At 43.0% G+C, this 22,635-nt stretch overlaps 1 protein-coding gene across 2 annotated transcripts in view; it reads right to left on the reverse strand.

Moving 5' to 3' along the window:
• The window catches only part of ANXA13 (annexin A13), a 54,539-nt gene extending 41,410 nt beyond the window's left edge, over positions 1 to 13,129 (reverse strand). Inside the window, exons 1-2 of one of the 2 annotated variants that reach the window (XM_057308012.1) lie at positions 13,007 to 13,061; positions 11,816 to 11,938 (exon numbers count right to left, since the gene is read on the reverse strand). In XM_057308012.1, coding sequence (XP_057163995.1) covers positions 11,816 to 11,938; positions 13,007 to 13,021 — 138 coding nt within the window. In that variant the 5' untranslated portion in view covers positions 13,022 to 13,061. Of the gene's footprint in view, positions 1 to 11,815; positions 11,939 to 13,006 lie in introns of both variants that reach the window. The other variant, XM_048212656.2, reaches the window with a different exon arrangement.
• Between the last annotated feature and the right edge of the window lie 9,506 nt (positions 13,130 to 22,635).

Here is a 22,635-nt window from a genome sequence, read left to right on the forward strand (position 1 = left end):
TGGAATTACATGCATTGTCTGGAAACAAGATTGTGTCCTGGGGAAAGTGACTGCCTTGGGGTTGTCCACAGATTGTTTTGGGAGTCAGAAACCTCTGAAGAGTGTTCAGCCCCCAGATATCCAATTACTGCTGTATTACATCAACGAAAGTGAACTTGGAGGATGCGGTGGTTGTGGGAAGATGATGGCCATTCCTCAACTGTGAAAAGAACCATGCCTTCAAGAGTTATGGAAAATGAAGCACTTTTCTCATTAGAAAAGAATTATCCATTTCCTTCTTCTATTGCCAAAGGCTATTTTTCTGCCAATTCAATGAGAGTGTAAACTTGGGATTCATTGCTTGAGGAAAAAAAGAAGCAAGTGTACTCTGGGACCCTCAAGAGTCAATGGTAAGTGGGTAGATGGAATTGAAAAGAGCAAATGCTGGGGGCTGATCTGGGCCCTTGCAGCATCGAATGGTGCTGTGTAGAGGGCATAACCAACAGTATGTGAACAAGTTTTGATTTGCTAAAAAGGAAACAAGGTGAAATAGCTAAATTTGCTTTTAGCAAATTTCTGTCTGCATCAGAATCAAAACAATGGATGCTATTCTTCCCCTGGTAAGAGTTTAAATATGCATTGGATCCAAGCCTATTAATTATTTCTTTAAAATTCTTTTAAACATTTTTATCTTCTTTTTCATTCCCACCACAACCATCCAAGCCCCCATTATAGGAAGGGTGAATTTTTTGGCTGCCTTTCTATCTGATCTTTGGGTCTTCATTCTCTCTCTATTTCAGTCCATCCAATAGTCGCCGCAGCAGTAATATTAATATAATAGTAATATTAATATAAATAATAGTTATAAGAAAGTTATATTAATATAAATAATAGTTATAAGAAAGATTAATTTCTTAGTAATAAATAATAGTTATAAGAAAGTAATAATGATAAAGCAATATCCCCAAACCCTAAGGGTTGGTAAGGCCAACCTCTGCCACAGTGACAGTCCAAGGAGTAGGCACACGACTCAAGCCAATCAGAATTTTTCCCTGACGTGTTACAGATGCTTAGCTAAAGATACTCTTTTCCTTGATGTTGTTCATCTGGAGCTACATGAGGCCATGGACCTCTCGATGACGCCTGAGCTATCTGTGGCCGTGCCTCCCTCTCACCAAAAATTTTTGCTTCCCTCACCACTGGGAAATAGAAAAAGTTCATTTTCAGTGGGAGAGAATGAGGCCAGCTTATGGAAAGAAAGAGAGAGGGAGCGAGAGAGCAAGATTGAGAGAGAGCATGCTAGTTGACAAGATTTCCCCCAGCCCCAGGGATGAATCATAATTCATGGCTGTCCTCTTCCCCTCGGTCAGTGATTGGTCTAGGGATGAGCTTTTGACCAGCTCTGGTCAATGAGATTGAACGGATGCCTGCTTGGGGCTTTCCAGAAAGATTTTTCTCAGTGATAGGGGAGTGGCACATAAGAAGAAAGGCACTTTTTTCTCTATCCCTTTCCTTCATACTTGTGATCCTATTGTGTGAGATCATGGACTTAAACCCAGACCATTATCTTGTACCCATGTGGGGAGTTGTTGCCAGCAGACCAGGGGCGGCAGAATAGAAGGGCAGACATGGCATGGGTCCTTAATGATGTGACTGAACTGCTGAACCAACACTGGAGTTCCCTCCTTTCAGCTTCGTGTGACGGCTAATAATTAAATGTCTCTGTTATTTAAGCCACTGTTAATCCTGTAGTCTGCTACTTGTAATCAACCACATATTGACCTGAAAGCAAGATAAACGAAACAACTAGAGTTCATACTCCCCGAATTGTCTCAAGCCCAGACTTCTCTCTTGAGTTTCAGATCCAGCTACTTGCGAGGCATTACATCCAGGTATCCCATGGATATCTCAAATTCAACAGATCCCAAAACCACACTCACCCTCACACTGTGCAAACTGCCACTTTGCCCTATCCCCAGGATGTATCCCATTCACCTGGGTACACAAGCCAGGTACCTGGGAGTCACTCTGTAATCTTCCTTGTTCCTCATCTACCTGTCCAGTTAGTCAGCCAGTTACATCTATTTGACCTTCCAATCTGTTCTCTTCTCTTCAATCCCACTGCCACTGTTTTAGCTGGGAACAGGGGTTCATCATCTTTCTCCAGGGCCACTGCCTTCCAAGTGTTTTACTTGCCTTTGGTCATGTTTCTCTCCAAAACGTTTTCTACCAGCTTCCAGCATGGTCTTTCCAAAATGCAGCTCTGACCTTGTCATTGCCTTGTCTGAGATCAGTTAGGGCCTCTCTATTGCCTAAGATACTGGTTCTTAAAGTGTGGTCCCTGGACCAGCATCATCGGCATCACCAGGTAACTTGTGAGAAATACAGATTCTTGGGACCCGCTCTAGAGTATCTACTGAATCAGACACTCTGGGGATAGGGCCCAGCTCTCTGTTTAAACAAGCCTTCCAAAGGAATCCGATGTACAAAGTTTAGAAACCACTACTGGCCTAAAGCAAAAAACCCCAATTTCCTTGGTGTAGTAGGTTGAATAGTATCCCCCAGATTCTTGTCTACTTGGAACCTCAGAATGTTACCTTACTTGGAAATATAGTCTTTGCTGATGTAATTAGTAAAGATCATGGATGAGATAATCCTGAATTTAGAATGGGTCCTAAATCCAGTGGCTGGGGTCCTTTTAAGAAGAAGAAAAACAGAGACACATGCAGAGGAGAAAGCCATGTGAAAGAGAGGCAGAGACTAGGTTTCTCCCACCCTAAGCCAAGGAATGCAATGCCTGGGGCCACCAGAGGCTGAAAGACGCAAGAAAGAATTCTTCCCTACAGCCTCCAGAGGGAACAGTGGCCCTGCTAACACCTTGATTTCAAATCCTTAGACTCTAGAACTTTGAGAGAATATATTTCCATTGTTTTAGGCCACCCAATTTGTGGGGTGCCTGGGTGGCTCAGTCAGTTAAGCGTTTGCCTTCAGCTCAGGTCATCATCCTGGGGTCCTGGGATCAAGCCCTGCATCAGACTCTCCACTCAGTGAGGAGTCTGCTTGTCCCTCTCCCTCTGCCCCTCCTCCTGCTCATGCTCTCACTCTCTCTCTCTCTCTCAGATAAAGAAATAAAATCTTAAAAAAAAAAAGCCACCCAGTTTGTGATACTTTGCATATTAGCAAAGGGTACTAATACACTTTGCATAGCAAACATGGGCCTTTGGGTCTCACCCCTGCACATCTGTGTCATCGCCTCCTGTCCAGTGATCTTTCTATTAAAAATATGTATGGCATACCTGTTAGGTATCAAGCCCCAGAGATAGAGCCGTGGTAAGTCGCAGTGTCTGCCCTGCAGAAGCTCCCAGCTGAGGGGGGGGGGCTAGCAGCTGCACAGGTGGGTGATGCTTGATGGGTTAAGTGCTTTGGCGAGTGGAAAGCTGTGGTTCTGGGAGCACTACCCTTCTTGTACCTTTCTGTGCATACTCCAGCACTGTGATGAATGCCCTTCTCCATGTCAGGAAGCCTCTTCTACTCTTTCCTCCCACACAGCATCACTCCCTCCTCCGTCCAAGTTTTGGACATGTTTCTATTAGTGCACCCATCACACATCGTTATCATTATTTATTTGTTTGCCTCCCTTGCTAGACTGTGAGCCATTTTTAAGGGCACAGACTTGGTCTTTTATTCCTCTTTTTATCTATAGAACCTCAAACGGTACCTGGCTTATAGAAGTTCCTTCCTTCCTTCCTTCCTTCCTTTTTCTTTTTCTTTTTTTCTTTCTTTTTTTTTTTCTTTCTTTCTTTCTTTCTTTCTTTCTTTCTCTTTCTTTCTTCCTTCCTTTCTTTCAGATTTTATTTATTTGAGGGAGGGAGAGAAAGAGAGAGAGAATGAGCAAGGGGAGGGGCAGAGGGAGAGAGAGAAGCAGACTGCCTGCTGAGCAGGCATCCTAATATGCACACTTGATCCCAGGACCCTGGAGTCATGACCTGAGCTGAAGGTAGATGTTTAACCGACTGAGTCACCCAGGTGCCCCCATAGGACTGTCTTTCTTTTTCTTTTTCTTTCTTTCTTTCTTTCTTTCTTTCTTTCTTTCTTTCTTTCTTTCTTTCTTTCTTTCTTTCTCTCTCTCTCTCTCTCTCTCTTTCTTTCTTTCTTTCTTTCTTTCTTTCTTTCTTTCTTGATTTTATTTATTTATTTGACAGAGAGAGACAGCAAGAGAGGGAACACAAACAAGGGGAGTGTGAGAGGGAGAAGCAGGCTTCCCCCCTGAGCAGGGAGCCTAATGCGGGGCTCGATCCCAGGACTCTGGGATCATGACCTGAGCCGAAGGCAGATGCTTAATGGCTGAGCCACCCAGGCACCCCCATAGGACTTTCTTTAAAAGTTGAATTGATGGGAAGGATGAAGAGTGGCTTCCTTTCTTTGCTAGTGGAGGGACTCTTGAGGTGCCGTTTCTCTGTGCAGTGCTAAGACGAGTGGTGGGAGAGTGCAGCCTGGGGTCAGGTGGACCAGCAGAATGGGGCAGTTCCCTGGGTTGCATTTGTGTGAAAGGCCTTGGAGGAGGGTGTGGGGCTAAGTCGGCTTTAAAAGCCATCATCCAGGCATCTCTGCAGGCTGAGTGATGGGAGTAGTTCATAGTCAAAGCTGGACCATAGCTCCAGACTAGGCCCATGAGAGACTTTTGCTTTAACATTGATTCTCACACTTGCACAAACATCAGAATCACCCGGAGGGGCATATTCAGCTGCAGTTGCTGGGCCCTAGCCCCAGAATTTCTGATTCTGTAGATCTGTAGTAGGGCCTGATGATCTGCATTCCTAACAAGATCCTAGGTTATTTCAATGATGGTCTGGGGACCGCATTTGGGCACATTCCTGCGCTAAAGGAACACCTGGTGTTAGACCCCTGGCTCTCAACTTTGGGTCCATTAGAATCACTTGGGGAGTTTCTAAAAATATAGATACAAGGACCTTATTCACACATTGGTTTAGGGGTGTATCTAGTCATAGGGATTTGGACTCCAACTGAGCAAAACATTCGTTTGAGTAAGGCTTATCTAGAAAATGTAATGAATTCATCTAACTTTTATTGACCATTGCTATGTGCCAGGTTTTGTGTCATTGTAATGGGGACAATGTAACAGGGTTTTGTAACGGGGATACAAAGGTATACAAGACACAGTCCTACCCCCAGTGAGAATCAGTCCAGTGTGGGGGAGATGTGTGAACAGATAGCTCTAAAATCAATGGCATTATGTGCAGAATAGCATGAAAGCACTGAGGAAGAGCATCGAATCCAGCCTGGGGGGTTAGGGAGCAAGAAGGAAGTTCAGGGATGCAGATAAAGAGAAGATAATGATCCAGTTCAATAGTTTTAGAAACCCTAGTAGGTTAGCTTCTGGTTGGCATAATGTGAGCCCGAGGCACTGTGTGAAGAACTTCTAACTAAATCCCAATCTGTGTTTCACCCCTCAGTAGACAAATTGTCTAATCTTTCCTTGCTTCATTTCCCCCAGATTTCAAAGGGGGATAATAATACTACCTCCCTCACAGATTTGTGTGAGGACTGAGGGACACATGTGCGTGGAGTGCTTGGTAGGGTGAAGGGCTCAAACTTCATGCACACAGCCCGTGCCCCCAGAGCAGCTCACGGTCTAGCAAGCACTTGAGGAACATCAGTGATCATCAGCATCCTTTCAGAAGGCTGCCTTGAAACCTCCAGTTAGTCCACCATCACGGGGAGTCTTGGTTCTTGCTGCTCTGCAGCAGAGCGGATATACACCGGGTTCCAGCCCCTGCACCAAGGGGCCCCGGGCTCCTACAGCTTTAAAGCTCTTGTGTCAATTTTTTGGTTTGTATGTTCTTCCTTCCATCTGTGTATTTGTCCTTGATGGCCTTTCCCCCACGTCTTTAGAATGACTGCTTTTTATCTACCATAGACAAGAAACCCTCCAAAGCCAAGACTGTGTGACTGTGTCTAAAATACAGCCATACTTGCTTGTTGGGAGATTTTTGATTACTGCTTCCGTTTCCTGATGATGGGTCTGTTCAGGTTTCCTATTTCTTCCTGTTTCAGTTTTGGTAGTTTATATGTTTCTAGGAATGCATCCATTTCTTTCAGATTGCCTAATTTGTCAATGCCTATGAGCCAATATAGGTACTCATAATATGTTCTTATAGTTTTTGTATTTCCTTGGTGTGGGTTGTAATCTCTCCTCTTTCATTCATGATTTTATTAATTTGGGCCCTTTCTCTCTTCTTTTTGATAAGTCCTTTCTCTTTTCTCTTTGATAAGTCTGGCTAGGGGTTTGTTGATCTTAATTCTTTCAGAGTCCAGGGCCGGATGGCTTCCCAGGGCAATTCTACCGAACATTTAAAGAAGAATTAATAACTATTCTTCTGAAGCTGTTTCAAAAAATAGAAATGGAAGGAAAACTTCCAAATTCATTCTATGAGGTCAGCATAACCTTGATCCCAAAACCAGACAAAGACCCCACCGAAAAGGAGAAGTACAGACCAATATCCCTGATGAATATGGATGCCAAAATTCTCACCAAGATACTAGCCAATAGGATCCAACAGTACATTTAAGGATTATTCACCACCACCAAGTGGGATTTATTCCTGGGCTGCAAGGGTGGTTCAACATCTGCAAATCAATCAACGTGATAAATCACATTAATAAAAGAAAGGACAAAAACCATATGATCCTCTCAATTGATGCAGAAAAAGCACTTAACAAAATACAGCATCCTTTCTTGATTAAAACTCTCCACAGTGTGGGACTAGAAGGAACATACCTCAATATCATAAAAGCTGTATATGAAAGGCCCACAGTGAATATCATTCTAAATGGGGAAAAAGTGAGAGCTTTTCCCCTAAGGTCAGGAACATGACACACATATCCACTCTCACCACTGCTGTTCAACATAGTACTAGAAGTCTTAGCCTCAGCAATCAGACAACAAAAAGAAATAAAAGACATTCAAACCGGCAAAGAAGAAGTCAAACTCTCACTCTTCGAAGATGACATGATACTTTATGTGGAAAACCCGAAAGACTCCACCCCAAAATTGCTAAAACTCATACAGGAATTCAGCAACATAGCAGGATATAAAATCAATGCACAGAAATCAGTTGCATTTCTATACACTAACAATGAGACACCCAAAACCATAAGATACCTAGGAATAAACCTAACCAAAGAGGTAAAGGATCTGTACTCTAAAAACTATAGAACACTTATGAAAGAAATTGAGGAAGACACAAAGAAATGGAAAAACATTCCATGTTCATGGATTGGAAGAACAAATATTGTTAAAGTGTCTATGCCACCCAGAGCAATCTATACATTCAATGCAATCCCTATCAAAATACCACCAACATTTTTCACAGAGTTGGAACAAATAATCCTAAAGTTTGTATGGAACCAGAAAAGACCCCAAACAGCCAGAGGAGTATTGAAAAAGAAAACCAAAGCTGGTGGCATCACAATTCTGGACTTCAAGCTATATTACAAAGCTGTAATCATCAAGAAAGTATGGTACTGGCACAAAAAAAAAAGACATGTAGATTGATGGAACAGAATAGAGAACCCAGAAATGACCCTTAACTCTATGGTCAACTAATCTTCGACAAAGCAGGAACGAATATCCAGTGGAGGGCTGCCTGGGTTCCTGAGCCGGTTAACCATCTGCCTTTGGCTCAGGTCATGATCCCAAGGTCCTGGGATCGAGCCCCACATTGGGCTTGTTGCTCAGAAGGGAGCCTGCTTCTCTCTTTCCCCCTACCCCTCACCCCTGCTTGTGCTGTCCGTCTTAAGCTATCTCTCTCTGTCAAATAAGGAAAAAAAAAAAAAAAGACTATCCATGGAAAAAAGAAAGTCTCTTCAACAAATGGTGTTGGGAAAATTGGACAGCCACGTGCAGAATAATGAAATTGGACCATTTTCTTACACCATACACAAAGATAAACTCAAAATGGATGAAAGACCTCAATGTGAGATAGGAATCCATCAAAATTCTAGTGGAGAACACAGGCAACAACCTCTTTGACCTCAGCCGCAGCAACTTCTTGCTTGACATGCCTCCAAAGGCAAGGGAAACAAAAGAAAAAATGAACTATTGGGACTTCATCAAGATAAAAAGCTTCTGCACAGCAAAGGAAACAGTCAACAAAACTAAAAGGCAACCTATGGAATGGAGGAAGATATTTGCAAATGACATATCAGATAAAGGGCTAGTATCCAAGATCTATAAAGAACTTATCAAACTCAACACCCAAAAAACAAATAATCCAGTCAAGAAATGGGCAGAAGACAGTGAACAGACATTTCTCCAAAGAAGACGTAGAAATGACAAAAAGACACATGAAAAAATGCTCAACATCACCAGCCATCAGGGAAATACAAATCAAAACCACAATGAGATACCACCTTAAACCAGTGAGAATGGCTAAAATGAACAAGTCAGGAAACAACAAATGTTGATGAGGATGTGGAGAAAGGGGAACCCTCTTATAGTGTTGGTGGGAATGCAAGCTGGTACAGTCACTCTGGAAAACAGTATGGCAGTTCCTCAAGAAGCTAAAAATAGAGCTACCTATGAACCAGCAATTGCACTAGTAGGTATTTATCCCAAAGATACAAAGGTAGTGATCTGAAGGGGCACCTGTACCCCAATGTTTATAGCAGCAATGTCCACAATAGCCAAACTGTGGAAAAAGACGAGATGTCCATTGACGGATGAATGGATAAAGAATATGTGGTTTATCTCTACAATGGAATATTACTCAGTCATCAAAAAGGATGAAATCATACCATTAATATTGACATGGAGGGAACAGGAGGGTATAACACTGAGCGAAATAAGTCAATCAGAGAAAGACAATTATTTATGGTTTCACTCATACATGGAATAGAAGAAACAGTGCAGAGGATCATAGGGGAAGGGAGGGAAAACGGAGTGGGAAGAAACCAGAGAGAGAGATGAACCATGACAGACTCTTAACTCTAGGAAACAAATTCAGGGTTGCTGGAGGGGAGATGGGTGGGGGGATGGGGTAACTGGGTGATGGGCAGTAAGGAGGGCTCGTGATGTGATGAGCACTGGGTGTGATATACAACTGATGAATCACTGAACTCTACCTCTGAAACTAATGATGTACCATATGCTGGCTAATTGAATTTAAATAAAAAATAAAATAAAATACAGCCAACTTTGAGTGGGAGGTTTGTTTTTAAATGAAGTAGGTATGCTTTAGTGCATGTGATGTTTAGACTTTAGAGGCCCTTTTTGTTTCCTCCTAGAGCCATGGGGGTGTTCCAAAGGACTAATTTTCTGAGATAAATGATGGCCTGATAGGAGAGGTAGGACTGCATGGTCTAGGCTGATTTCTGCTTGGTTTCTTTCACTAACTCTCTGGGCTTTGGGATCACACTTGAAGGCACACTCTTAGTTGAAACCATACTTTGCTCCAAATTCCCAGTCACATTTTTCCTTGCCTCCAGAGCCTACCTTCTTTTCTCGGGCATCTGGACCGAGTCCCACCTGTTGTTTGGTTCCTGGGTGTTCCTAACCCACCTGCATCTGAGCTTGCCTGTTCCCCTCCTGCAAGTCCCAAACTGTTTTCCATTTTCGACGAAGATTTATGTTGGCTAAATATTGGCACAAGCAAGTCATAAATGTGGCATGTTCACAAACACCGTAGCAGATCGCTGAGCAGATGTTCTAACATTGACAAGTCGGTTTTCGCTTATGGGCGCTTTCAGTGACACCTGCTTTCATCGGTGGTATGCTGATCTGTTCTTGGAAGAAGAGCGTTTCGCTCCAGTTCAATGTTTCTCAGACTCAGCGGCACAGTTAGCACCACCTGGGGAGCATTTGCAAATCCCAGTGCTCAGGCCAACCACTAGACCAGTTCATTCAGACGCTCTGGCTGTGGTGCTCAGGCTTCAGTGGTTTTTAAAACTGCAGGTGATTCCAGGCACGGGTGAGAACTTGTTCCCGAGTCTAGTGCTTCTCAGACTGTCCTGCGCATAAGAATCGCTAGAGGGGCTCGCTAACATGCAGCTGATTCAAGAAGGCTTCCTGGGCCTGGGCTTCTGCGTGTCTAACAAACACCCAGGTACCGTAGATGCTGCTACTAATCCAGAGACCGCCCTTGGAACAGCAGGGCAAGTCAGTCCTAGTGTCTGTTCATCAGTACAAATAATTTTCCAGAAAGCGTAAGTCCTCTTGAGTTTGTGATTATTTCAACATTTGTCCACTGTTCCCCTAAATCTTGCTCCTTCCCTATTGCTCTGCCCATACTCTGCGGCCATACTGTTATGGCAAAGGGATTTCACTATTGATCTCAATTCGGTATTTTCCTCCAGAGAGCGATTCTCCTGAAAACAACCCATGCAAGAGAATAGAAGAGTCATCTTGCTAAACCGAAGCAGATTTTCCTGTGGATCTTATTTTTCTGTTGATGCACAAAGCTCATTGAGCACAAGGACATGTCCTCTAGGCTAAGCAAACTCTGAACACCGTGTGATTTAGCAAACGATAGTAACCCCTTATCTCGGTTATTACTACTCCAAATAGGTTAGTCACAAGCACTGTGTCTTCAGTTGGGAGAAATCATTAATGACAGCAAAAGGACTGGGGGAAAGCACAAAATAAAAAAAGTAATTTTCAGTTTTCAGAATTGGCTAAGAAGGCCTCTGTATCACAGTGCCTTGGAAAATGTAATTTCCTGGCCAATATCCTACTGGCTCTGTTTGTCAAGCCGTTGTCTGTGGGTCCAGGGCCATGGACTTATCCTCGGGAATTTGTAACTTTCCTAGTGGGCTTTTAAAATCTGTGTTTACTGCTTGCTGGTAATAACTTAAAAACGAATGTAAAGCATATTAAATCATCACGACGACCAAGGGCTAGCACACGATTTCAACACCTACATTTGTGTCTCTATTTATGATTGTATATATGCCAGAGAGCCGTATTTTAATTGTTGCAAGCCAATGATAAAAGAATAGAGAACAGAGGGAGGTAGGTTTAATACAAAAGTCATGCGCGTTAGCCAAGAGAAGTCCCGATTGTTTGATAGGGAGTCTTACAAACTGAAGTTTCTCAGTTTTGGATAGAGAAACGTTATAACAGGACTAAAAAGTCACATCATATTTGACACATGCTGTAACACAAAAGAAACCACATTATAGCAATCAGGACCATTTTTTACATTGACTGTGGCCATTTCATCCCAGCAAAATACCATCATCTATTACACTAAATCAGGAACACGCATTCGTTGGCACATTCTCAGCTTGGATTTTACTGGTATTTAGTTTTATAGATTTGTTTTGGTTGTGCAGTTGCTCCAAAACTAGAAGCATTATAGTCTGAAATTTGTACATATTTGAGCTGCTTTCTAATGTTAACAACTGAAGTCATTACCAGGACGATTTTCTGTCCTTTAAGAAGGTTTTGCATTTACTTATTTAGAAACACAGTCTTAGAACATATTCATTCCTAGTGCCATGTTAAATTCTGTTCGCATTTTCTAAAATATCATAGTGGCCACACTGTAGCGTTACGCTCTCCATTGCAAGGCAAGATTAAGGGGATCCTGTTGGGAACGGAAGCGGAGCTCCTAGATCGCTTTTTTACATTTGCTGCAAACATTGTAACAGACATTTTCCAGGGAAAGACTTCCCTGCTTGGAAGTAATGCCTGAGGATGACATTTGCAGGCTGGAGCATTGTGGAGGGTCCGATAAGACAAGTCATGGGTGAGTAACATTGGGCCCACGAGAGAGCCCGGTGATACCTATGATTGGAGGGAAAATCAAGTGCTTACGGGCTGTTGGGCCTCTGGCTGTCCACTCCCTGATGGGTGGCCGAGAGGCTGCACGGCTGCCGAGGGTTGGATGTCCCCTTTGGGCAACTGTTGACTGCCTTCTGAGAGGGAGTAAGACTGGCTCTGAGGATTCAAAAAAGAAATACATAAAAATGCTAGACCACTCACACAAGCCAGCTGCCTCATGGGGATGACTCTCAGAAGATGAAACGTCTTCCTAAACTGCTATGGCTTTGGTATCCTGAGAAGAGATACTGAATGGCGGGCTCTTGGCTAGCGAAAAAATAATAATAATAATTATCTCCAGAGGATTTGAAATTTGACACCTCCCCAAAGAAGTTATTTGTAGGCTTGTAACCACTGAGGGCAAGTTTAATTTACAGCAAAGGAGAAAACCTTATAAACAAGGTTATGGTACAGAGAATTTTGGAGTTTTACTCTCTTTGTTCCTAGTTTACACAGAATAGGTCATTCTTGCTGTGGGGAGCTAAAGGAGGTGCAGTAAGACCTTATTAAAATGTTTAGATAAATATTTTTCAATATTAAAAAAACCAAGAGTTAACTCTGCCCTGCCTTGTGCATAGCTGATTCCAAATGGCAGTATTTGAGCGAGTTTTTAGTCATTCATAGTTTAGAGACACAGTATTCACACGGGCCTAGACATTTCAGAAAACAACAACAACAACGAACAAGTGTTAAGTGCATTCCTTAGATATCTGCAAAGACCTGAATGTTTGATGCTGCTTAGGAATAATACTGGAATAGTTTCACCTTTCAGCCCAAGTTATATACAGCCTTGTAGGACTACTTTTACGTTGGCCTGTGGATATTTGCAACCTGAACCTGTCTTTCCCACAAAACTCGATGGGCACAGTCGGTGGGGTTTTGTGCAACTTTGCCACAACTAACAGCTTTAGTCATACGCATATTACCCACTTGCTCTGTGCCGGCCACTGTTTACTGTCTCATTTTAAATACATCTCTTTAGCCCCTCCTAAGAGATTTTTGGCTAATGGAAAAAAAGTATATTGCAAGTGCATTTTAAAAGCACGGTATGCTGTTGTGAAAACCAACAATAAAGAGTAATCACAATGATAACTATGAAAGTATCGATCGTGCTTTCATAGTTTAAACTTCTCCACATGCTAACTAAAACGAAAACTTTGACTCCCAAAGGCAATAAATACTTACATGACGATTGCCCATTTTCGTTTTTCGAAGACAGTTGTTCTGTATTTCATTAAGAGATCAGTTCTCTCCTACAGGCTAAGTTTATAATAGTTTTCCCAGGGCGTAATATCTCTTGAGTTTAATAAGTAACTTTTGGCATTGAATTTGAATACATTGTTGGGGATGGGTAGGGAGTGGTAACCGCTACCAATGAGCTTAACCTTCCCAAGCTGTCTTTCTAGGCCATCTTTTCAAAATAAAATACTTATTCATGCATCAAGTACAGGCTTAAGTTGAAAAGCTTATTCTCAATTAAACCTGTCTCACTTCTGGATTGTTGAGTCACTATTTTTTTATTTTGGGAATTTATTTAAAATTTTATACCTTGAAGTAATAAAAGCATTAACCAAACAAGACTGAAAAATCTTATTGTTTTACTTACATCACTATTACGCAGAATCCTTTTGAGTGTGACATTGAGTGATGCCAACATGATCTTTATAACCTAGCTAGTTTTTAAATTGAAAAAGTAATGTGTGCAGATGGTCATTTTTTTTTTCCCTTAATAGTGTGAAAAGGTACTGTGAAAAGTAAGCCTACTGATCTCCTCGGCCCTCCTGCCAGCGGTTTCTTTTCTTTTCTTTTTTTTTTTAATGTTTTTTTTTATTATATTATGTTAGTCACCATACAGTACATCCCCGGTTTCTGATGTAAGGCTCGATGATTCATTAGTTGCGTATAACACCCAGTGCACCATGCAATACGTGCCCTCCTTACTACCCATCACCGGTCTATCCCATTCCCCACCCCCCTCCCCTCTGAAGCCCTCAGTTCGTTTCCCAGAGTCCAGTCTCTCATGCGGTTTCTTGATGGTTTGCACACATAGCCTCCTCTGCCTGTCTCTCTATTCCTCTGTCTCTCTGTTTATCTGTTTTCCTTCCTCCCTCCCCCCTCCCTCCCTCCCTTTCTACTTTCCTTCCTTCCTTCTTTCCTTCCTTCCCTGGCCTGCTTTTTTTGTTTTGTTTTGTTTTATTGCCAACAAATGGGTTCGTTTTCTTTTCTATTGCTTTTATGCTTCCTGCACTAAAAAGATATATGACACTGGCACGTTTCTTTTCCAGGCGCCACATAGTAGTCACCTATGAATACGAACCAAACCTTATGTCATCAGTCCACTATTGGTGACCATTCAAGATCATTTAGGGTTGTTTTTTTTTTTTTTTTTTTTTGCCTTTTGTGCGGCTGTCTTCATTTACATGTCTTTGCCTGTGTGTGCATGTTTACCTGTAGAGTAAGATCTCAGGATGCAATTGCTGGTCAAAGAGAACATGGTATGTGTTGTAAGGAGCACTAGCTATTATACAAGACTGATGAATCACAGGCCTGTACCCCTGAAACAAATAATACATTATATGTTAATTAATTGAATTTAAGTCAAAAAAATTTTTTTAAAAAGAGTATATGCATTTATGATTCTGGTGGGGCTCCTGGGTGGCTCAGTTGGTTAAGCGTCTGCTTTGGCTCAGGTCAAGGGAGCCTGCTTCACCCTCTCCCTCTTCCCCTCCCCCTGTTTGTCTTCTCTCTCTCTCTCAAATAAATAAATAAAATCTTTTAAAAAATTCTGATAGATCTTGCCTGGTTGTTCTCTGCACAGCTGTCAGAATGCGGAACTACTCAATGTCCAGCTGACCCACGAGCCTGGATTTATTTCTTTCTTTCTTTCTTTCTTTCTTTCTTTCTTTCTTTCTTTCTTTCTTTCTTTCTTTCTTTCTTCTCTCTCTTTCTTCTTTCTTCTTTCTTTCTTTCTTTCTTTCTCTCTCTTTCTTCTTTCTTTCTTTCTTTCTTTCTTTCTTTCTTTCTTTCTTTCTCTCTCTCTCTCTCTCTCTCTCTCTCTTTCTTTCTTTCTCTCTTTTTGAGCCTGACTTTCAAAAGGTGGAATGTATATCCCCCTACAATGATATGCCAGGGCTCGTTTTTTCTACAAAGTGGCCACACTAAATACTATGAACGTTTTTCATTTCTGCCAATTTCAAAGGTGAAAAATGGTTATCTCTGTGTTTAATTTACATTCCTTTCTTTTGACATTCTTAACGTTATACATCCCATCCCTTAAAGGTCGTTTGCATGAATTTTCTGTGGTCTGCTTATGTCTTTTATTTTTGTTTTGAGTTATTAGTCTCTTCATTGTTTATTGTAACGACACTTTATAATAAGATCTGGGCCTTTGTCAAATGTAACAATTATTTCCCCCCAATTTGTTTTGTCTTTTGTTTCTGTTTGAATGTGTTCTGAACACGTATGTGTGAGTACAGAAAGTATTAGGTTTTTGGGGCGCCTGGGTGGCTCAGTCATTAAGCGTCTGCCTTTGGCTCAGGGCGTGATCCCAGGGTCCTGGGATCGAGCCCCACATCAGGCTCCTCCTCTGGGAGGCTGCTTCTTCCTCTCCCACTCCCCCTGCTTGTATTCCCTCTCTCACTGGCTGTCTCTCTCTCTCTGTCAAATAAATAAATAAATTCCTTTAAAAAAAAAAGAGAGAGTGTTAGGTTTTATGGATATATTGGCTTGCTTAGAGAAACTTCTCTACATTAAGATGATTCAGACTTCTTTTTTTTTTAAGATTTTATTTATTTATTTGAGACAGAGACAGAGATAGTGAGAGACAGCACAAGCAGGGAGGAGAGGGAGAAGCAGGGTCCCCACTGGGCAGGGAGCCCAATGGGGGACTCGATCCCAGGACCCTGGGATCATTGACCTGAGCACTGAAAGAGCCACCTAGGCACCCCGATGATTCAGACTTCTTATACATTTTCTTCAAGTTTTTTAATGGCTTCTTTTTTATTTATATACTTTTAAATTTTTATTATTTTTTTAAGTAGGCTCTATGCCCAGTGTGGAGCCTCATGCAGGGCTTGAACTCACGGGCCTAAGATCAAGACCAGAACTAAGAACAAGAGTTGGATGCTTGACCGATTGAGCCACCCAGGTGCCCCAGAATGGCTTCATTTTTAAAGGCATACCTCTTTGATCCATTTGGAATTGATTTGCATCAAGTATAGGCTTGCAATGGTTTCAGCTTTAATTTGAGTTATTCCAAAGATCCTAGATAATTATTAAAGAATATATCTTTCCTCATCTGGTCCAAGAGTCCATCTTTATTTTACGCTAATTCTTATGCAACATAATATTAAAATTCTCATGGGTTCATTAAATTCTGAATGTATATATTCGCTCTTCTGTTCTTTAACCTTTATCTCTTGAATGCCTTGGATGTGCTAATTTCTAGGACTACAACAATGAATAAGATAGATTCAAATTTTCTCTTCCTAGAATGTAGTCAAGTGTACAAGAAATAAACCATTACAAATTGTTGTACAGCCTGTAAAGAAAACCAGCAGGATGCTATGATCGAGGTGAACGTGTGTGTGTGTGTGTGTGTGTGTGTGTGTGTGTGTGATTTACTTTAAGCAGTGGTAAAGTTCTTCAAGGAGATAACATTTAAGATGTGAACCAAAGGATGAGAAGGAGCCCATCATTTGAAAAAATAAAGTGTTCCAAATCAGATACTCTGTTTGTGCTGAGGCTCAGAAATTGGAAACAACTTCGCTAACTGGAGGAAAAGAAAGATGATCAAAGAAGCCAGAATATATCGTGTGCCAGGTGGGAGGACGGGTGCAGGAGGTGAGCAAGACAAAACTCTCCTCCAGGAATTTGCAGTGGAATGGGGTTTGGGGGATGACAAGAAGACATAAATTAACAACGAATGCTTTGACCGTTCTCTAGGATCTTGGCCTTTAGTATCTAATTTGGGCTCTATAGGTCTCTGCCTTCTCCTAGCCCCAGACTTTTCAGGGCCAAGTTCTCCTGCCCCACATCTGTGCTGGTTTGGAACCACCCTTTGTGCCACTAACCCGTCCTAGAAGGCTTGATCAGTGAAGTCTTCCTTCCTTTCTTCCTCTCCCACCCCAGGCTGTTGAAGCTCAAAGTTCAGGAGAAGCAGGGCAATTTGATGTGTTGTATGGAAAGTAGAGATAAGTTCTGTTCAAAGGCTCACAGGAAATGCATACAGAAGAGATATAATTTATGGCTCCAGGGAGGTGAGACAGAAAGCTTAGAAGACAAGTAGAGGTTAACGCACCTTTTTATTTTTCGAGATCACCACCACCGTAAACACCTCTTGGTAATTTCACTTTGCACGTGGTCGAGTTCGGATCTGGTTGGAACAGAGCTGTTTCTAGTGTGACCTCCTCTCTGCTTCCCCAGCTGGATGGATCCAGAGGACGCTGGCTACAATAATTCCAAGCAATAGCAGTAGGAGGAAGGAAGGGGAATTCCTGTGACCCCAGGTCATTTCTGGGAGGCTGTCATGGTTGGAGGAGAGGAGAGGAAAGAAGAGGGAGGGAGGGCACAGAACGGTGAGGGGAGGGTTTTTTTGTATCATCTTAACTATTTAGTGATTCTAACTTATTATAGGTGCTGCCTCATATTTTTCTCTACTAGACTGTGCCTGTTTATTTACTTCTCTTGGACTTTGATAGTTCTCAAAGTGGTGATGCCAGCCAGAGCCCTAATCTCCTTCTAACCTTATGAGTCTCAATAGCAATTCATAGATTGATCTTGCCAAAGAAGAGTCTTCTCCTTCTGTACCACCCACCAAGGTTAAGTTTCTAACACTTCTTAAAAATGTCATTTATACATCTCTTATGGGTTAAATTGTATCCCCCAGAGGACATGGTGAGGTCCTAATCCTCAGTACCTGTAACTTTATTTGGAAATAGAGTTTCAGTGGATGTAACCAAGTTAAGTTGAGATCATTAGAATGGGCCTGAACCCATAACAACTGGTGTATTTCTAAGAAGAGGAAAACAGCATGTGAAGACATAGGCTCACAGGGAGAAGGCCATGTGATGAGGCTAATCAATTTTCAAGGGCAGAGATAGGCTTATTGCTTGACAAATCCCCACAGTGTCTGCGTACAACGGCTACTTAATAGCAGCTGTTATTAAGACAAAAAGACTGACATCTACAGGAAATGATTACAGTTGCTAACAACAACTATATTTCTTTTTTTTTTTTTTAAGATTTTATTTATTTATTTGACAGAAAGGGAGACAGCCAGCGAGAGAGGGAACACAAGCAGGGGGGTGGGAGAGGAAGAAGCAGGCTCCCAGCAGAGCAGGGAGCCCGATGCGGGGCTCGATCCCAGGACCCTGGAATCACGCCCTGAGCCAAAGGCAGACACTTAATGACTGAGCCACCAGGAGCCCCAACAACTATATTTCCATACTCTATACTTTTCCAATAGTAAAAACCCCGAGAGCAACACATCATCATGCAAGCATAAAAATTAAACTCTCATGGTTCAAAAAGCTTTCTTAACTCAGTGATTGGTTCACTAGTACTTGTATGTTTGCCACATGCAAGATACCATGCTAGGCTCGGAGCATATGAAAAATCTAGGACATAGCTCCTACCTCTGTCCTGTTAGGTGTTTATGCTCCAGTTGGGGAAATGAAACATCCACATAAGAAAGAACACTTTGATTTAATATAACATTTTGTAGCAGAAAAACCATAGCACTGGGAGAGCAAAGACCTGGGTTTTGGGCTGGTCTCTGCTACAACTTAGGAGTGTGCTCATAGTAAAGTCACATTCTCTCCAGTTCTTGGGTTTCTACCATAAAAATGTAAGGGTTGAACTTCATCTCCATGTTTACTTCCAGACCTAAAATACTATGAATAATTTGGATTTAGGAAGACATATTGGGACTCTTTTGGTTACAAGTGACCAACAACCGGACTCATAATCACTTAAGCAAACAAGGAATTTATTGGCTCACATAATTGGAAAAGATAGTTAGCTTCAGGCATAGCAGGATCTAGCCACTCAAAATATATTCCCAGAATAGATGGTCTCTCTCCACTTCTTAGTTCTGCTTTCTCACTTCTCAAAGGGATCCCTCTTCTCAGGGGCAAGATGGCTGCTGGTGATTCCCCATTTTCATCCTTACAATTCCAAGACTAGTGCAAAGAAAATGAGAGCTTTCCTTTCCCCCAAATCCAAATACACATCCTGATCCAAATCTCTGGTGGCGGTTGGGACTCATACTTTCTCTGAACTGACCACCATAGCTAGGGGGACATAGTGAGGACTGGATTTCACGTCACCTCTAGAGTTGAGAGAGGCGTCAACCCCACCAAAACCATGTGGGTGGTCTGAGAGTGGGGGAAGGGGTGGGCACCCAGAGAAAACTAGAATGCTTTTAATAAAAGAAGGGCGAATGGATGGTAGGCTGGCCAAAACAAGACATGTCCACTGCAGAGGGTAAAAGGAGCAGCGCACAGGAAGTAAGAGGAGAGAATGAAAGGGAAAGGGGAGAGAGATCCTGAGGATGGGAAGAGTAGGAGGAAACAGTGGCCCAGAGTATTTTGGACCCACTGAGAGTATGGGAACTGACCTTGGAGCCGTCAAAAGAGGAGCAAAGTGCCCCTCCCTGGAGCTTTGACTTCTGGTCCAGCTTGCTGCACTCCCTTGCGGGCAACAAGCCTGTGGTTGGCCACTGCCACGGTCACATTCAACTGCAGCCCACGCACCCGTGCAGCGACACCTTTCCGCCAGCTCCATCCTGTGGGCTTTGTCCTGGAAACTTTGCTTCGGTGCCGGCTGGTGGACGGGGCTCCACTGTCCGTCCTTCTGTGGAGATGAACCAGTGCTTTTGGTCTACACCGCAGGGTTTCAGTGCTTTTGGTCTACACTGCAGGGTTTCAGATCCCAGCATTCATTCATTAACACGGGTGTCATTTGCTACATACGGAGTGTTATAACCCTGTGCCGAGCACCATGGGGCAGAAGAAAGGAAGGTAAAAAATAGGGTGCTTGCCCTCCAAGAACATAATGTTTCTTTGTAGGGAATAAGATATTAAAAAGAACAGGCAGGAGGAGGAAGAGGTGCTGGGCTCCGCCGAGAAGTCAGGGATGGAGCCGTTTGGGGATCCGTCCACATGGACAGATGGTAGAGTGTTGAGATGTGTGCAGGCAGAAGGAACGGAACAAGACCATCCAAGAACTCAAAGGTTCATCAGAGAAAGTGAGAAAACACACACGAGATACAACAACTGAGTGTGTGGCATCGCTGGATGCAGGTCCGTCCCCCAGGTCAGCCCTCACCCTACAGCTTACACACTCTCACCCCAGAGCAGGGCTTCCCATGGACAGTGACGGCCTCCTCTTCACCTCTGTACATCTGAGTCTTGTGTGGCACTTGTCACGTGGAAGGCACGCCACTGACTTCACACTTACATCGTGTCTTTGTTGAGTGAGTGGCCAAGAGCAATGGATTCTTTAGAAAGCTGCCTGTCATAGGCCAGATTTTGTGGTGACCATCTCCAAGGGACATAAACATTTCTTGGGCAGGAATTTAGTTCATGTGAATCTTCCGTAAATAAATCATCTGGCTGGAAAGTGTGTGTGTGTGTGTGTGTGTACACACGTTTTTCTCACTCTCAGCCAATTCAGGGTAGGAAGATGAACAAGGATGTGCATGTGAATGACCCTGCAATTCTTTATTTGTTTCCCATTACCATCCTTTTAAAGGAGATTCATTAGCACATTTTAATGCACTACTTACTTATTTATTGAGTGTCTGCTATGTGCCAGGTGCTCTGCTGGACACTGGGGATTGGTGGTGACAAGTGTGGGCCCTGGTGGAACTTACCTTCTATTGCAGAAACATAAACGAGTACACAAAGACACAAACAACAGAGTGACAGGTTGCTAGGAGTGTGGGGCTGTGACGGGAATAAACGGGGTGATTGGAAGTGAGCAAGTGGGGAGGCCAGTGGTGATGGGGCAGGAAGGGACAGTCTGTGTGAGGAGGGACCTAGATGAAGCATTTGAAGAACTAGGGGAGGCAGTTTAGGGAGAGAAAGGAGGCCCCCAGGTAGAAAGGCTTTAGTCCATTTGAATGGTAGAAAAGATGGCGGCTGGAGGGTGGGGGAGAGTGAGATGCTAGTGGGGAGGGGGTGGAAGCAGATCCAGCTGAGCCTTGTAGGCGTTTTGTGAGGGGGTGGGATTCGGAGGACATTCGTAGAGAAGCATGACATCACTAAAGAATTTGAGATGACAGCATGGCAGGATCTGAGTGAGGGTCTCACAGTTCCCTCTACCTGTGTGGGCTACGACGGACTTAAGGGGATAGAGCGGAAGAGCAGAAACAGGGTATGAGCCTTTCACAGTGGAGCAGGTGAGATAAGCAGGTGGCTTGGATGCAGATGGGGGGTGTAGAGATTTGGAAGTAGAGCCAAGAGGACTTGTTGGCGGGTTGACTTTTGGATGAAGTCAAAGGAGAATCAGGGGTGCCTCTTTCAGATTTGAGGCTCAAACTCTTGGGTGGAGGCAGTGCCAATCACTGCAGCAGCAGGAAGAGATCTGGGAGCAGGGGGGCAGGACTCTTGGCTTGGATCTTGTTAGTGCGAGATGTTTATTAGCCACGGAGATGTCAAGCCAGCAGCTGGGAACATATGCGTGGTGCCTGGGTGAGAGACTTATGACTTTGGAGTCATAAGCACACACGTAAGTCGTGAGCCAGGTGGAGACTCCTGAGAGTGTGAGGATAGAGAAGGGAAATGCAGAGAAGGAAGGAGAAGAGAAGAGAAGGCCCAGGATCGAGGCTTAGGCGCGCCAACGCTTACCTGCTCGGCAGAGAAAGGGAGGGGAGACATCAAAGGAGACAGAAGGAGCCCGGAATAAGAGCAGAGCAAAGTCAGAAGAACGTGATGTCTAGAAAGGCAAGAGGGTGTTTCAAGAAGGAAGGTAGTTAACGATGCTGAATGCATCTGAGAGAAATAAGAAGCCAACAAAGTGTCTAAAATATCTTTTACTTGTACAAATTAACCTTACAGGTTTTCAGGAATATACATATCACACGAGCAGAAGCAATCTTTTCTCAGATACTTATATTTTTTAATGACTACTTAATAATAAATTCTTCAAAAAATAAATAATAAATTCTTACTAATTAAAATTTTGAAGATTAGTAAATTTCATTTGGTTTGTGTAAAGAGATTTGATTCCAGTCATACTCGGCCTGGTTGGGTTGCGGTAGAGAAGGTAGTTGCTCACAAGGTCACTCCAAGGACACTGATGTCTCCTTGGCCACCTCGCCCACAAGGCACTCGGTGCTGTCCTGCTTCTCTGTAGTAAGCTGATGCCTGGACAGTCCTTTTGTTTTTCTGGGCTTCCATTTTTATAGCTGTGAAGCGAGGGGGTTAGAACAGTACCTCGTAAAGTCCCTTCCATCTTAAGATGACTTTGATTCTGAGATTCCACGTAGGACCGTTTATTTGGTCCTTTTTTACTGAAATGAATTAACATCAATAAAAATTGTTTTGTTGTTGTTCCAAAAATTTGCTAGGTTGTTAGCATTGCCGGTGTTCATGTGCAAAAGAGTATTTTTATTGCCTTTTTTTTCTAAAGATTTTATTTATTTATTTGACAGAGACAGCCAGCGAGAGAGGGAACACAAGCAGGGGGAGTGGGAGAGGAAGAAGCAGGCTCCCAGCAGAGGAGCCTGACGTGGGGCTCGATCCCAGAACGCCAGATCACGCCCTGAGCTGAAGGCAGATGCTTAACGACTGAGCCACCCAGGCGCCCCA

This window comes from Ursus arctos, unplaced genomic scaffold (genome assembly GCF_023065955.2).
Source record: "Ursus arctos isolate Adak ecotype North America unplaced genomic scaffold, UrsArc2.0 scaffold_6, whole genome shotgun sequence".
Lineage (NCBI taxonomy): Eukaryota > Metazoa > Chordata > Mammalia > Carnivora > Ursidae > Ursus > Ursus arctos.